Genomic DNA, 16,314 nt, shown 5'->3' with positions numbered 1-16,314 from the left:
ATGGAAGCAGCCCAAACGCCGGTGGCATGACGGACTTTGTTTTTTTTTTAAATACGTGCATGAACTTACCGTCACAAGTGTGCGTGTTACACAGGGCTTCTTCAGTGTGCAGTCCTATGCAGATGTCCCCTCCAGTGGCAGGGGCCGGGCTGTTGCAGGAGCGGGTGCGTTGGTAGTGACCCCCGCCGCAACCCACTGAGCACTGAGACCAGGATGACCAGCATGCCCATGCACCATGTACTGTAAGACACAGACACACACATTGCTTGACCTTAAGATCTTTAAAGTTTATCAACAACTACAAGGACTTTGTCTTCGTACTGCCCTTCTCTTTACTGTTCTATTGACTTGTCTGCCCATTGGGACTGTTAATGTTTACTCTGATCTAATTATAAGCATGTGATGGACTTATTGGATGGGGGGGTGACGGGCTGGTGTCCGTCTGACTGACGGAGGAGCGTTGTTGCCTGGTAACGTCACAGGCTAGCAGAAAACTCCATTAGCTGAGTGGATTAATGTGGCACCAAGAGTGAAGCAAGCTGTGACCACTTCACTGACCGACTCTCACAGGCCTGCCTGCCGGACGCTTTGACTAACTGGCTGTTTACGTGGTTGACTGGCTGCTGAGTGTCTCATTCACTAAATGATTGAATAGCTCAGTTCAGACAGACACACACATTTTGATCAGTCTTTTATGTGGTCAACTGGACTTATATCATTATTAAGGCAAAACTAATTTGAAGAGAAAAAAATCTTGGCATCTTCATACTGCAAACTTTTATCTGGATTGGATCCAAATAATTGAACTTTGACCTTGTAAAACAGAACAAATCACATGAGTGGGAATGTTTACCATGAAGGAAAAAAACTCAGATGAATGGATAAGTAGACGAGTTGATTTAACTTGGGACTTGACCTGGACTGACTTTGATTTATTTATTTATTTATTTTGACTTGTTTCAAATACACTAACACTAACAGTGTTTGGGGATTTTCTGACGGGCCGGAAAAACAAACTTGTTTTCTGAAGCTAATTTCCTGATTGACTTGTCATCATGACAGATTTGACATGAACACGTCTCACTTTGATTTGCAACAACTTTTTTCCTTTTCATTTTTAATTACTAATAATTCAAAAAGGCTTTAAAAGTTGAATATTCTTTTTTGAAACGTTTGTAGCGGAGACCAAAAACAGAAAATACAACCTTAACTTAAACAGTCGTCTTTTCAGATTATACACAAACAAAGCACATCACTGAACTCGGGCCAACATGCCGACAGACTGAAACACACCTGCTTCCCTTGCACACAGACAACCACATGCTTAATTTCAATCACCTGCGTAATCTATATCGCCTCCATCCTTCTCTCTAATCTCATCATCAATTACTATTTTGCACTTATTCTCTCTGTAGTCACCGGGCCTTGTCCTTCTCACCTGTTAGTCTACTCAGGACAGGCGCCCTGAGACCACATGTTCATGTGACACTCATAGCAAAAAGCTTTCTGACTGGCTACCTTCCAGTGGGAGGTAACCGAGGTCACTTCTCTTGGGCTTCCTCGGGTTACATGTGTTAGTTGCTAAGTCAACCCGTAAGGATTTTATGTAGATAAAAACAACTGACATTTAAATGCACAACATGAATTTGATCAGCTCTGCCCCAACCAACCATAAATCATTCATTCAGAAGGCAGCAGTCATGAATATGTACGACAAGCACTTAAGAGGAGTTCAGACCTTTTTCTGATGCCAGCTAGTGTGTGTGTGTGTGTGTGTGTGTGTGTGTGTGTGTGTGTCCTGTCTGGTGTAATAAGTGCAGCCTGTCAGTGCAGCACTCTGTGGTCAGCAGAGTTCTAGGTCAGCTGATTATGGTTTGATGAGAAGGTTGAAATAGATAACTTCATTTGTCCGAGGACTGTCAATGCACTGCTGCAGCTGCTGGTAACCATTAGCTAATGAAGCTAATGATCCACTCAGCAGTCTTTTACTACCACCATTGACCTCCCTATCTCACTCTGTCTCCATTTCTGTCTCTCACTGTGGCCGACTTTGCTTTATGAACCCGTAATATACTGAAGAAGGTAGAAACTGCCAATAACTGACTTTATCAGCACTCTAGAAGTAGGGTTTGTCTCTGCTTCTTAAAAAGTGCATGGGAGAGATTTCAGCTGTCTGCAGATCTAACTTTTAAAAACCAGCAGCAGCACACGAGCACATGTGTTCTCACCATGACTTTGAAAGAATTCGTGTTATTTTGTGACGTGGTTTTAATAAGAGTTTTTGAGTGCAGGTCACTCCCTCACTGGTTCTGCTCATCACTTCTCTGCTTTTAACTTACTCTACCCGACTCAAAGGCTTCCGGTCACTTCGCCTCTGCCATCATGGCTGTACTCATAATACAGAGCTAATATTGGCTAAAGGTGATTGTTTGACTTGAGGGCTTTCTGTCAGGACACCGTGAGGAACTTTACCCAGCTTAGGGATCAGGAGGTGAAAGGAAAGCAGCTTCTGAGGACAGGAGATAGAGTAGGAAACCAGGGAGAGAGAAAGGGGGGGGACATATGGGAAAAAAGGAGCAACAGGTCGGACTTGAACGCGGGCTGCCTGCTTGAGAAACGTTATGTAAGGTTTTTTCAGAGGAAGTCGATGGAGATACTAAAAATGCATTGTAATGGTAAAAAGTATACAGTAGATTACTTTTTGTGATGTTTTGAACTGAATGGATTTTGACCTGTTTTTGCTTTCTTCCCCAACAATGTGCGCTGAGTAAGTTCCATAACATCCTTCCTGCAGAATGCTTTGGATGGGTTTACTCACCAGGACACGCCTGCACATTACAGTCCTGATAGTCCACAGGGGAGCCACGGCATGCGACAGGGGCGCTCTTCCCTTCTGGCCCGGAACAGGATCTTCGACGGGTGCGGTAACCTTTGGCACAGCTCTGTGAGCAGCTTGACCACGTCTCCCACGATGACCAGCCTGTGCCCGCCACTCTCACCACTGGTGTCTTTAGGAGCTCCTCCACGAGAGCTGCAGAGGGAAGTACGAGGATAAAGGAGGGAGAGAAAACAGTTTCAGGTTAAGTTAAAGTCACAGAAATATATGCAGCGCTGACAGATTGAAACTTTAAAAGGATTTACAGAGATATGAGGCATGCAGATTTGAGTTGACGTCACACTGTGTATATGACTTTGCCAGTAGCTGTATTTCTCTGTCCTTCCTTTTAACTCTCTTCGCGTCTCTCATGCATCTCACACTTTCCTGCTGTCAGTGTTTCATCTGTTTGTCAGAGTAGTTGAGGCCCCCCAAGGAGGCTGACACGGGGAGACAGGTAATCGATTCAGGGGAAGGGAGGGGGGGGGCATGATGAAGCCACCAGCGGACTGTGACCCTGTGGAGCGTTTCTGTGCGAGTGTGTGTGTGGAAGTGCTGGACTGTGAACACGTCACTAACAGCACGTAGGGGAGCTAACAACCCCAACAATTGGGCTCTTTCAACATGTCACACTCTGACTCTGGGAAATGATAGCACCCTGCAGCCTTCTCACAGCGTGGTTAAACTGTGCAGAAGTGTATGCATCTCAGTCAACACACAGGTACAGATATCAGATGATTCTCCTTCATCACACTCTGTTCAGATGTTGATTCTGTTCTTTTGACTCCAACTTCAAACATAGTAATTATAGTTTAAAGAAAACAGAGAACTGACACATGTATTACTTACATATTCTGTATTTTTATAAATGCTGCAGAGTCACTAAGGTTGAAAGCATTAAACTCAAACTGCGAGTGATCGTAGCGGAGAAAAGAAAAGGGAGTTTAAGCCTTTGTTAGATTTTGTGAGAGCCCTCCTTCCCAAGCTCTCAGTGGGAACAAATTCCAAAGGATGAGAGCTCAGTAAGCAGGCAGCACCAAGTCCAACGCTGCCAAAGGCTCGGTGTGAAGTGGCTGTCAGGTAAAGATGGGTTCAGGCTCACTGAATGTAAGGATGGGTTTGATTCCTTTGAGTGCTATGAGTTATTGACGTCATTATTCGGGTAATGTTTACTACTTGTTCAACTGAGACAGCGTTACAACCCTCCCTCTTCGCTCCTTCTCTGCATGTTTGCTCTTTTCTCAGTCATGTCTGCTCTTTCAGGTGCTTGGCGTTGGTGGTTTTTTTTTGGGGGGGGGGGGGGGGGGTGGCTGGTCGGGTCGCCAGCTGATAAGCACTCAGGAAATGCCCTTCTGAAGATCCTTACTCTCTCTCAGCTCGGCCTCGTGTTGTCGCCTTTCCCTTTGTGTGGTCTGCTGCACCACATTTTCACTCAAACACACATTTCAATTCACATTCGATCAATTATTCACTCACAAGGTAATGCAAGTAATCAAATATTTAAATGACTGAAAAACACTCGTGCCTAATTGAATGTAGAACATCTCTGTACCCAAACTGTCAACATCCCTGTGTGTCTGTCAGCGGATGACTTACTGTCTGTCTCGCAGGCTGCTGTACCATCGTTCGGACAGAAGCGCGTCTCCACCTTCCTGCGGCCGATCTGAAGCTCGTGGGGATCAGACAGGTGGGCTCGGCACATGTAGCGCATCCTCTGCTCCTGACGAGCGCCACCCTGAGTAACATTGACCGGCATCCAGGGGGTCCACGGTGTGTTTCTCTTCACCTCTGGACACGCCTCCAGGTTGCAGGCCTTGTACTCCTAAATGGAACAAAAATAACAGTTCATCTTTTTTTATTTAGACTTGTAGGGGCAGCAAGGAGTCAAAATTAGGAGTGTAGGTGGCGTGGTTGTGCACGCGCCTCCTCCACCTCATGTACAGAGGCTCCAAGCAGGCGACCTGGGTTTGACTCTGACCTGCGTCTCGTTCCCTACTCTCTCGCTCCCTACTCTCTCGCTCCCTGATTTCTGACTCTACCCACTGTCCTATATCTTTCTATCCTTGAAAAAAAAAAACAGCAGTGTTCACCAAAGTGGTTTACAGTCCTCAAAAAAATAGTGGTTCTAAATAAATGACACATAATAGTAAAAAAAAAGAGAGGATAGAAACCGTTTAAAGACACAAGGACACAGGAAGGCACCGCTCTCGTTCAGAGTTATATAATAAGCACAAGTGTTCCTTGTTTGTGTTCAGAATGAGCTGTTGATAGTTGAAATAAAAATGCTCTATTTTGATCTGTTCAAACTTAAGAGTGTGTCCCCTGAGACCGTCTGTCATCTAACGGTGACAAAATCAACCCTCATGAAAAAATAAATGTGACATTTTGTTTTGACGCCATTGACGTTTTGCAGACATTTTCCGTTGACGTGCTGTCAGTGTTCTAACTGCCGACGAGCCTTTCAAGGTCAGGAGAGAAAATCGAAAAAACACATCTGTATTTATATCTGTTTGTTTTCATCACCTCATCACCTCTCGCCTCACTGAAGTTCATCCGTTCAACTTTTAACACACAGAGGAGTGTCACGTACAGGTTCACATTTTCCGGAAAAATGATACACTGAAAAGGTGTGTGTTTGTTTGAGAAGTATTGAACTCTTTCCTTGTACTAAAAAACATGTCTGCTTACAAGATTAAACGCCTCATCACAGAGGAAGAAGGATTCTGCTGAGGATGACGGATGCACTACTAATGTCAGTCAATTGTGTGATTAAACACAATTTATCACTTTTTTAAAACTTTTTTAAAAATACTGGAAATATACCACTTTAAAATCCATAAGGTAAAACATCAGTGTATGTTAAGCTAACCATTAAAGCGCCAGGATTAAAGTCAACCATTGTTTTATATAATGCAACAGAAGGAGCCTCTCGTTGACACCTGTAATGTTTATCTGTATGTGTGTGTGTGTGTGTGTGTTTGTGTGTGTGTCTTAACGTCTCCTACCAGTGCACATCCTGGGCAGCTGTTTCCATTCTCACATGATCTGACCCTGGAGTGGACGCCTCCCCCGCACTCTGTGCTACACTTTGTCCAGGAGCCCCACGGGGACCAGAAGATGGGCTGAGGACAAGACACCCCTTCATTGCAGAACCTGTGGAGAGGTGTGAGGTGGAGGGTTTTAAAAGAGTGCTCGTTACGAAAACCCAGTTGCAGTCATAACTAGAGTTTGATGGGAGACACTTCCAGCTTGATTGTCGAGTGCTTTGCTGTCGAGACTTGTTGAGACTTTAGGTTAAAATATGCCAGTTAAAAGTTTTGACTTGGTTCAATAATCACAGAAAAACTCACATTGGAGACTTAAAAACAGCTCTGGCATCTGCAGACACGTGGCTGAGTAAAATCCAACAGGTGCTGCATGACATCAAAGCATTTAAAGATTGGAACCAGACAGACATGTCTATCCTTTTCATTATGTGTTCATGATGGGGTTTATTTTTAACACTAATGGTGTCAGTGAGAGATGACACTCAAGCCTGAGTTATTCATTTGATTGGAAAGATGCACTTGACCATTGGAGTCTTCTGAGTATATCAGTTACTTTATCAACCCTGCTCTCAGCTCTTTGATTTTTGTGCCGTATTCTTGTGAAGCACCTTGTACCGTGAGTTCAGAAAAGCGCTGCAAAAACAAAGGTTATCAAACATTCGTTATATTCATACCTCTCATCCCTGCTCGGCCCAACACACACACGACCACCGTGCCGGGGGGAGGGGTTGTTACAAGAACGCTGGCGCAGCTCAAAGCCTGTACCACAGGTTGTACTGCACTGTCCCCATGACGACCAAGGCGTCCAGCCTCCATTTCTATGGCAACAGACAAATGAAGGAAAGAAGGAAAAAACAAAAAAACCCATTTCACAATTGTCCCAAAACCTGCATTAATATTCATCACTGCTTTTAGTATTATTCTTCACCAGATGGTTTTCTATAGCTTAATGGAAAAAAAGAAACCACATTTTATCTTGGTCTGATCATTAGTCAGAGACAGCTCCCTCTGTCAAGGAAACATGCATTCAATTTGCCTAAGTGCTTTGTTCCTGGGTAGCACTTTTCATGATTTAATTGCCACTTTCTGCAAAAGCGCAATTCAATTTCCACACCAAGGATTGAATCTGCCACTGTTATCCAGTAGGATGAAGGTGTCTGAGCTCTTTGTTTCTGCTCTGTTCTCTGTGGCACTGCGATTGGCCAATTCCCCTGCAGACCGAGGCGGTGAGAGGTGTCATAAGGAGGACCAGAATGTCGCCTACATTTCCTAATAAGATTCCTCACGTTCATGATCTTTCTCATGTTCTGTCGGCGTGTAAATTGTGCCCCGAGGTGGGAGCTTCAAAGTCTGTCATTTCAGAGCTGCTACAGAAGCCCAGTTAAAGAAAAGGATGTTAGAGCTCTCCAGGTCCTGGACTTTAACCTTTTCAAGATGACAAGCGAATAAGCTCATTCATAGCTTAATGATAATATCAACTTGACTATGTCCAATGAACTTGGTCAGAACAGGTTTTACAGTAAGTACCATCTTTTTAAGAAAGCCCCCTTAAGACAGAGAGAAATATGTTAAAATGAAATAAAAAATTACAGTGAAGGAACACAGTTCAAGTCCAGTGAGAGTGTGGGAATGAAATGTTACAGAGGGAGAGAGCAGGAGATAAATGAATACATCTACAAAGTTGTTTAAAGTGACTTCTTTGTTTTTTGGTTTTGACCTGAGGTCAGGGGTGAGTCTAGAGTCTGTTGGGGGCCCGAGGCAAAAATTAATTGGGGGCCTTCCAACCAGCATTATGTCTGCCAGTCGATCCTCTTTCTTTTTTCACTCTAAGACAAATCATTCGTCTTCATTTTCCTTCAGAGGTTTAATTCACATGACATGCTAAGCAGGGAATAATCATAATGAGGTCGGCCATCTTTAATCTATTGATTAAAAGCATCTTTCATAATATTGAGGATATCTTCGTTCAATTCACTTTCATATCAGCTCTAATAATTTAACTTTTCTTCAACGAGGACTTATCACATGCGTGTCAAACACTGACTGATCATATACACTATCATGCCTGATGTGAAAACACAATCACCTTTTTTTTTTTACCCACCTTGAGCAGTTGGAGACTTCGATGGTGGGGCCCACACAGTTTTTGCCCCCACATCGAGGGGCGGGGCTGTCACAAGACCTGGAGCGACACAAACATGAGCTCACACCATCCACACCGTCGTCATTGTTACAGGGTTGCCATGGTGCCCAGGGTCCAAAGCCCCCATTGGTTGTTTGGTTCCGCAGCTGTGGAAAAAAAATCCCAACATTACTTTATGATGTGAGCAAGTTAGCAAATATCAGCCTTGGTTATTAAAACCCTCCAACGAATACATGTCAACACTTTTCAGTGCACGCTGTAAAAGCAGTTTCAGAGTGCAGGAGATATTCTACGAGAGGGGACTTTTCCTTTTGAGGCTGTAGTGGCAGTTTTTTTAGCCAACATTTTTTTCAGCTTAACTTCATCCTAATCAATCAGTCTGTTACACCTTCATACATTCCTGTTTGCCATGAAAACCTCATGACAGATGCTGCAGAGTCATGGAACTCTTACCGGGCACACAGTGATGTTCTGCTTCCACTGGCTCATGTTAGAGCTCTCCTCCAGTGTGGTGCATCTGCGCTGCCTGAAGTCCCAGCCACAGTACGGGTCCCTCGCCTCCAAACACAACCTGCAGAGGACAGAAGAGAAAGGTTTTTGAAGAATTACTCTAGACAGCGTGGATTTCGATTTGTTCATGTCTCTCAACAACCAATTATTGGACCTTAACCCCAGAGTTAAGACTTTTGTATTTTTTATTTTGGAAGGAGCCGCAGCACTCGATGCGCCAAGATCCTTATTCTAAATTTTGGTTTGTTTTTTTGCCAAACCAATATAAACTCTTATGTTTAATGTCACAAAATTTGGTGATTTGCTACCCAAAGTATTGTGCTGTGGTGACCGTGGCCATCAAGGGACTCTGAAAATAAACAAAGAAATCATGAGGGTGTAGAGATTGATAACCTAAAGATGCTGTGAAAAGTCCAGTGCACAGCTGTGATTGCTTTATTTAAACCTTACTCTGACTCCCTGTTGCAAACGTGCTCGACGAATGACTGACATCAGACGTCAGGTGCTTCTTTTCCTCCCTCAGCTTTCAGACAAACAACTTTATTCACGGTACATCACCCAAACAGTGATTAAATATTTGTAAGCTCCTCCAGTAAAACAGAAGCTTAATGACGGCTAATTAAATCTAAAGCTGTTAATGACGAGGCTTAGCCACCAGAGCTGATCTGGATGCCTCAGGAACGCAACATAAAGGCAGCGAGTGAATAACTCCTCTCTCTCAAAGACTCCACTTCCTGCATCATATCCTCCCCCTTCGTATCCCCCTTTTCTCCTCCCTCACTCTCCTAGCTGCATTGTAGGTCCCCTTCCTCCTCCATGCTGAAGGAGGGATCCTTGTTGTTTTGTTTTTCTCTCCTGGCACAGACCCTCGTTGTTTATTTGAAGGGGCCTGCAGCGTTTTAGCCTGGAGGTTGAGGAATCTCCAAGTGTTGATACATCTCAATGTGCCAGGTCTGGTGCTCCGCGGTGAACCCGGGTCGGCTTAGATCCAATAAAGATGTTACTGCATCGCCAGCATATCAGAGGTGACCCCCGCATGGGGGGAAAGGAGAGAGAGAGAGGTGCGGTGTTCTCCTCTGATCTGCAGCACAGCTCGGCGACTTCCTTCCTGAGCGTGACGCTTTCACTGCGAACCTTCTTGTGTGCCATTTTAATTAAGCAACACTATTACAGGGACGCCGAAAGCAATCTTCAATATAGATGAAACAATAATCATAATGAGGTCGGCCAAATATTCACAGTTCAGTGAACCTAATAGTTCATTTAAAAAGGGTGGAGGGAGGGGCGTGGTGCCATTTTGGCTCAAGGTCGACTACTTTGTTTCCGTGATGGCTTTGATGCGTGGCTTTGCACCGTCATCAGGGCTGAGGGAATCTCATTTGGCTTTTTGATTACTTACACACTCACCTCCAATACACACACACGATTACAGAGATCGGCTAAGCGGAACAATTAATGTGTGCATATTTCAAGGATGGAATAAATGATCATTTGTGAACAGGAGAGGTGGGAGAGATTTAGGGCCTAATTAGTTCTGGATTAGAGTGCCAAGAGGCATGCTGGGAGGCTTCTGACCTCAGGGACTGAATTCACCTGTTTGCTTTTATTTAAAGAAAATCCTGATCACGCGGTATACTAAAATGTAAACCACAGATTCTCAAAGTGGGGTCCCAGGACCCCCCGGGGGTCCATGAACAATAGCTTGGGGGTCCGCAGAATGACTTACAGAAAATTGTAACTCGGCTGTATCATTGAAAAAGCATGTCTACAAACTGACCTTATTGCACCAATGAAATCAGCTATTTTTGTCCAGTAGTCCCGCCTTCTTTAGTTTTGTGCCAATAGATCAACTCTGATATGATCGTGACATGTCTGTCACTTCATAGCACGCAACGATTACATTATCGTTTTTAAAATGATTCACTTGGAAAATATAATTCTATGGTTGCAAAGACTGGCCTCTTGATTTTGTTTTCTAAAGCAGCTCTTTGTTGTTTAAAGAGAAACTACTGAAGAAAGCACAGGAAATCTAAGCAAACAACAATTCTGTTTGATATCGTTGGCAAATCATTACCTGTTATGGGACACTGCATGTTGCATAATTTCTGTTAACAACAAAGAACTGCATTCATTTCCTTTGTGCTCGATGCAAAAACACAGTACAGTACACGTCGCATGCTTGGCTTTTCCTATGAGTATAATATGTGGAATTGGGACATAGCAGAGGTTTGCAGCATCAGTATTTTCTCCAATAATTTCTTTCACCAGGGGCCATTTAATAAACGAGGATTTACTATGGGGGGGTGGGAGGGGGAGAAGAACCAAGGCGTTTATCTCCCACTGACCTTTCTGCAGTTGTATAAAACACCAGCCAAGCGTTCTTGCTGCCTTTTTTGTCCTGACGGCTCACCATTTTTTTTTAAAACAGGACCTCAGTAAAAGTCATTTAGAGGCAGCGTGTGTGTGTGTGGAGGGAGGGCTGTGTGATGGGAACAGAAAAGCTCATTTCTATTACAGGCAGTGAAGAAAGATGCCAGGCTGAACAGGAGGCTGAGTCTGCAAATACACAAGAATGTGAGGCATCTCAACGCAAAGGAGAGCATGAGTGTGAGTGAATGAGTTTACATAATCTAATCTGTTTTCGAAGTAGTTCTCCGCCCGTGTACACTGTAAGGGGCGGGTCTTTGTTCTGTCTGGGAGCCACCATGTGTGAGAGCATCGCTTTGACAACTTTGCAGGTCACTGGCTGATATTTAATTCAGCAGCCCGCATGCCTGGTGGCAGACTTTATCAAAACATAGAAGGCATGAAATGTGGTCTGTTAAATTTTAAACACATCAAGCAGCAAAGCCCAGCCGCCTATATAACAAGGGAAATCAGGAGCTCAGTCTGCTGGATATTCTCCGTGGGGGTGTAATTTGCAACTTCAATCGTTTGTGAACGATCTCCTTTTTACGACTGGCCCTTTAACAGCAAGACATAAAAACAATAGTTCATCTTGCCTTTAAAAGCCGGCCGTCGATGTATAATTGCAAATATGATCACCAAAGCTGATAAATGATGGATTAGAAACAGCCATTATTAGCTGTAGCACTGACATGCTGAGCATACGTTAACAAAGCTGTCTGGAGGGTCCGACTCAGTTTAACATATGAGCGCATACTCCGGCCGCTCTCCATCTCTGCAAAAGCTTTGTCATTTCTTGCAGCAACTCTCAAGAGACCACCGCTGACAGGCTCTCGCTCCTCATCCTCCCTGCAGGGGAGAGAGAGCTCGTCCCCGGGGCTTTCTCTCCCCCTGTACAGCGCAGGGCTGAGGTGGCCATTTAGGAAGTCTGCTCATGATGAATGGGAAACACAGAGAACTCCTGCTAGCATTCAGTGCTAATACATCCAATTAGGCCCAGTGGGAGCCAGGCTGAAGACTGATGGTGTCGGCTCCCAAAAAATCAGGAAACAATAGAAAGATGGCCGTCCGCCAAAAACTGCCTGCTGTTGTCTGTGTACAGTTTGAGCCTCCAGTGAATCAAATGAAGCTGCATTTATTGTCACGGAGAAAACAATCGGCAGGCAAAGACAAAACAGAATAAAGGACATGAAAATATAACAATACTCACAGGAGAAGGTCATAAATAACAGTAAAAAGGTGATAGATGGACACTGAGAGACGTGGAAATACAAGAAAGCAGCGTTACGTGATGGAGAACACGAAGAGATGAAGGAAGTAAAGAAGCAAATGAAGTTGGGGGCAGCTCAGCACTATAGTCACTTCGATGTTGGAGTTAGACAGCATCTTATCAAGTGAGTCCATTGTTCTGAATCTAGAATCCTGAGGTGAACGCACTGGAGCCGACCCCTGGTGCCATTAGGCGACATTATACCTCCGGGCAATATGGACACAGCGGTTGATCTCCAAGAAAACTAATACACCAGAAGAACAATATGCAGGCAAGTTGAAAATATGTGAACTCTTGCAGGCTTGAATTAAAAACCTTCTTTCAGTGAGAACATGGTGCCTCATTTTTTAATTTTTTTTAAAATTTTCCTTTGTACAGCTTTCGTTTACATCTTTGAACTTGTGAAACAGAAGCAGATTTGTCATAACTGAATGTTGTTTAAGAAGACTGAAGCCTCACAGGTTTGTGTTTGAAAGCTTCAGTTGGAGCCTTGTTACCATTTTTTTCCCCATGATTTGCTTGAAGCTTTTGAGCTTGAATTTCCCTCGGGATCAATAAAGTATCTATCTATCTATCTATCTATCTATCTATCTATCTATCTATCTATCTATCTATCTATCTATCTATCTTGAGACTTGTCAACTGTAACTGGGCCTGTAAATTGGTCCTTTATAACATGATCGTATCTGGCTTTTTGCAAACAAAGTTCTACAGTACTGAGCCAATTAAGTGTGCCAGGTTGTGCGGGGGTTGGTGCGTGTGCCTCGTAAGCGGAGGCTGTTGTCCTCTGGGCGGACGGCCCAGGTTTGAGTCCGACCTGTGGCTCCTTTCCTGCATATCGTTTCCCACCGTCTCTCTGTCCTGTCTCTCCAATAAAGTCACAAAACTTAGCATGCTGATGACTTATTTCTCACTACTTTTTTGTCAATCTTTGTTTCTATTTTCCAAATGAGCTTTGCAATACGGTTTGTTGAAATTGTTTTCAGTTGTCACTCCCGTCTTTCTCGGACGGTGTAAGACTCCCACACTGCTGACATTTCCTCTCATTTTTGATGATAAAACCAAACAGACTTTTTCCGAACAGGTGATTTCTTCTGCTCAATAAAACACCTCTAGATTGAATCAGCAGTTAGATAGACGGGCTTGTCAGCATTAAATTGATGCAACACAACAGGAAGACATCGGCTACCTGCCATCGGTGCATGCAACATTAATTATTGATGAGCCGCTGCATGTTAACAGGCCAGATATTGGCATATGTTAGACTATCACGCATCCCCAGCCAAAACTAATTATTCTTTTATTTTGTGCTGCGAAAAAAAGAGAAATGCTTCGGAGGCGTATTCTTAACATGTTAATTCTGGGAGATGAATGGAGTCTAAAGGAGGGTAAAAACATTGAGTCTGAATGTGTTATATATTAGTGATTGCTTCCAGAGAACATTTTTAATTCAGTCGTGAGCTAAAGCTATAACATCTTTGTTTGTTTTTTATCTGTAATTCTAGACATCTCCCTTTAAAGGAAACAGTCGTAGTTTGACTTTGCAGCATCAGGGGAATGAATAGGCGGAAAGCTGGAGGTTACAGCATTGCGCAGCATCAAATCAAAGTGGACAGAAAGAGGAGGAAGAGAAGGCAACACAGGCGGAGATGGAGAGGGGGAGAGAAAGGGACAGAGAGCAGAAATGATTACAGAGAGCTGCAGCCAGAACAAAGCCTGTAATAAAAGTAACAGCATTCTGGAGTAGTAATAAATACATCCAATGTGTGAACACCACCATCTCTCTCTTTCTCCCTCAGTCCTCGGCTGCTGAAGTGTCCCTCTGATTGGTCATACAGACTTAGTGGCAGTGAGCTCCAGAGGCCTTCTGAAAGCCACAGCCAGCTGTAAATTGGGTTTACTGGGGACGAGCCTGTAAGCTTCCGTCATACACAGGTGGACTGGGAAGTCCTCATATAGGGGCGTCCGATGGGGGCTGATGCAACATTAAAATGAAAAGGTGCACTTTAAAATGTCTAAAACAGTTGTTATAACAAGCAGCCACATATAAACACAGACTGTAGCAGAGATGTTAATGGTCAGTGGTTTTCCTCAATGGCTGCTTAGTGGTTTCCTGATGTTGTTTTAAACTCTGGCTGCAGGCAGGCTGAGTTGTCTTGGCCTCATGACTGCTTCTGGGTCACTTTTAATCACACACACACACACACACACACACACACACACACGTACAACCTTGAACACATTCACACAAATACACACTCACACACACAGCCATTCGAGCCAAAACTCCCTGAATTGTAAATGTAACTATCACCAACAGGACAGTTGTAGCTCTCGTAATAAAACTTAATGTTTATGTAAGCAGATGTGTGTGCAGCGGCTCGGCTGCAGAAATAGAGTTGCTACAGAAACTCTGATCCTGCTCATTTATTCAGCGCTTCCTCCGCTCATTCAGTGCTCGAAACAAACTTATATATATATATATATATATATATATATAAAACAAAACATTTGTGTTGTGATACCTTTAGTTCTGACAAGTGTGTATACTGAATCAGGCAAAGACCAGAAGTTCTCTAACAGTCAAAGCTGGCTTTTGTACTACTCGTTTGTTACATTTCTGAGTAGAAACTTCCTCAAACGTGCTGCATGGTTTACCTTCTCTTCCCTCAGTGAAGGGAGAAACAGCACTGACGAATGCAGCGAAGCTAGCATGCTGCCACAGCAAAAACTAATGACTCCATTAAAATGGTAAGATAGAGAGATTGAGACCCGGTGGAAGACAGAGCAGCGCTGTTAGCCAGAGTTGCCAATTGACCAGGTCAAATACAGTATAATTACCACTGATAGAGGACACACACACACACACACACACACACACACACACACACACACACACACACACACACACACACACACACACACACACACACACACACACACACACACACACACACACACACACACACACACACACACACACACACACACACACACACACACACACACACACACACACACACACACACACACACACTTACTTACTTACACACAATGGCACAGAAGCTGCAGAATTTGTTTACGAGCTATCTCTAATAGGCCCCAAATTAGTGGCCACTGGAATGGTTAAGCTGTGCTACAAAAAATGGCACGATTATAGTGAAATTATTAAACTCTTAGGGTTGCAAGACGCTCCAGAGTTTCCAATAACCACAAATAAATTAAGGAAACATTTAAAGCACTTTCACACTATTGATTTTTCAGACTAAATGAAGGACTAAACACAACAACAAACACTGACACAAACATAATGCTGATGGACAGTCCAGCATTATCTGAACAGACAGATACACACAAACAACTATTACAACTACAACACAGTCACAGTCGGCCCACTTTTAAATGGCAAAGTGGCATTTTCTCTACTAACTGGTCAGATGAGTGTGAATGTAGTGCTGATGTTCTTCATGCGTTTATCCACCACTTCTGTCCCTTTCTTCCTTAATCTGCAATTTAGCGTCACCCGTTTGCCCTTTTCTCGTTTCCTCCTGACGAGTTCAGGTGTCAAACTGACTGACAGCTTGACGTCTGTGGTCTTCTGCAGCCCAGCTTGCCTTCAGCTGCATCGCATTTCAAAGACCGTTCGAGTGAGTGAGTGAGTCGAATATTGCAGACTAGATTAAAGATGGCCTGTCCTACCTCACCCCCCTTCCCCCCCTCCCTCCCCCACCTTTCAGGTGTCCTTAGAGTCCTCTGTCCTTATCGTTTCACCCCATTGTGTCTGAAATAAGACCGCAGGCTGCCCGCTTGGCTTTTCTCTCTGTCTGTTTCTCTCTCTTCCTGTTCTTTCCTTTGTCTCTCTCTCATCTCGCCATCTCACCCACATCTTATTAAATGCAATAGTTTCCCTTTTTCAATGTGTCTGCCTGTGTGTGTGTGTGTGTGTGTGTGTGTCTGCTCCCGTGTGTCTAGGAGTTTGAATTTACTAGAAATAGAGAGCTGACTCATCAGGCAGCACGCATATGAGAACTCGTCCAAGCACCAACCCACACACAAATCACAC

The 16,314-nt window shown here is 43.8% G+C and overlaps 1 protein-coding gene across 5 annotated transcripts in view; it reads right to left on the bottom strand.

Moving 5' to 3' along the window:
* The window catches only part of sema5ba (sema domain, seven thrombospondin repeats (type 1 and type 1-like), transmembrane domain (TM) and short cytoplasmic domain, (semaphorin) 5Ba), a 159,023-nt gene that overhangs the window by 11,534 nt on the left and 131,175 nt on the right, over positions 1-16,314 (bottom strand). For all 5 annotated transcript variants that reach the window (XM_079356814.1, XM_079356815.1, XM_079356812.1 and 2 more), the window contains 7 exons: positions 8,519-8,636; positions 8,027-8,211; positions 6,597-6,740; positions 5,881-6,028; positions 4,472-4,697; positions 2,819-3,031; positions 70-240 (listed from right to left, as the gene is read on the bottom strand). In XM_079356814.1, the coding sequence (XP_079212940.1) occupies positions 70-240; positions 2,819-3,031; positions 4,472-4,697; positions 5,881-6,028; positions 6,597-6,740; positions 8,027-8,211; positions 8,519-8,636 (1,205 nt within the window). The remainder of the gene's footprint in view (positions 1-69; positions 241-2,818; positions 3,032-4,471; positions 4,698-5,880; positions 6,029-6,596; positions 6,741-8,026; positions 8,212-8,518; positions 8,637-16,314) is intronic.

This window comes from Symphodus melops (genome assembly GCF_947650265.1).
Source record: "Symphodus melops genome assembly, chromosome: 12".
Lineage (NCBI taxonomy): Eukaryota > Metazoa > Chordata > Actinopteri > Labriformes > Labridae > Symphodus > Symphodus melops.
This window is presented reverse-complemented; position numbering and strand designations above follow the sequence as displayed.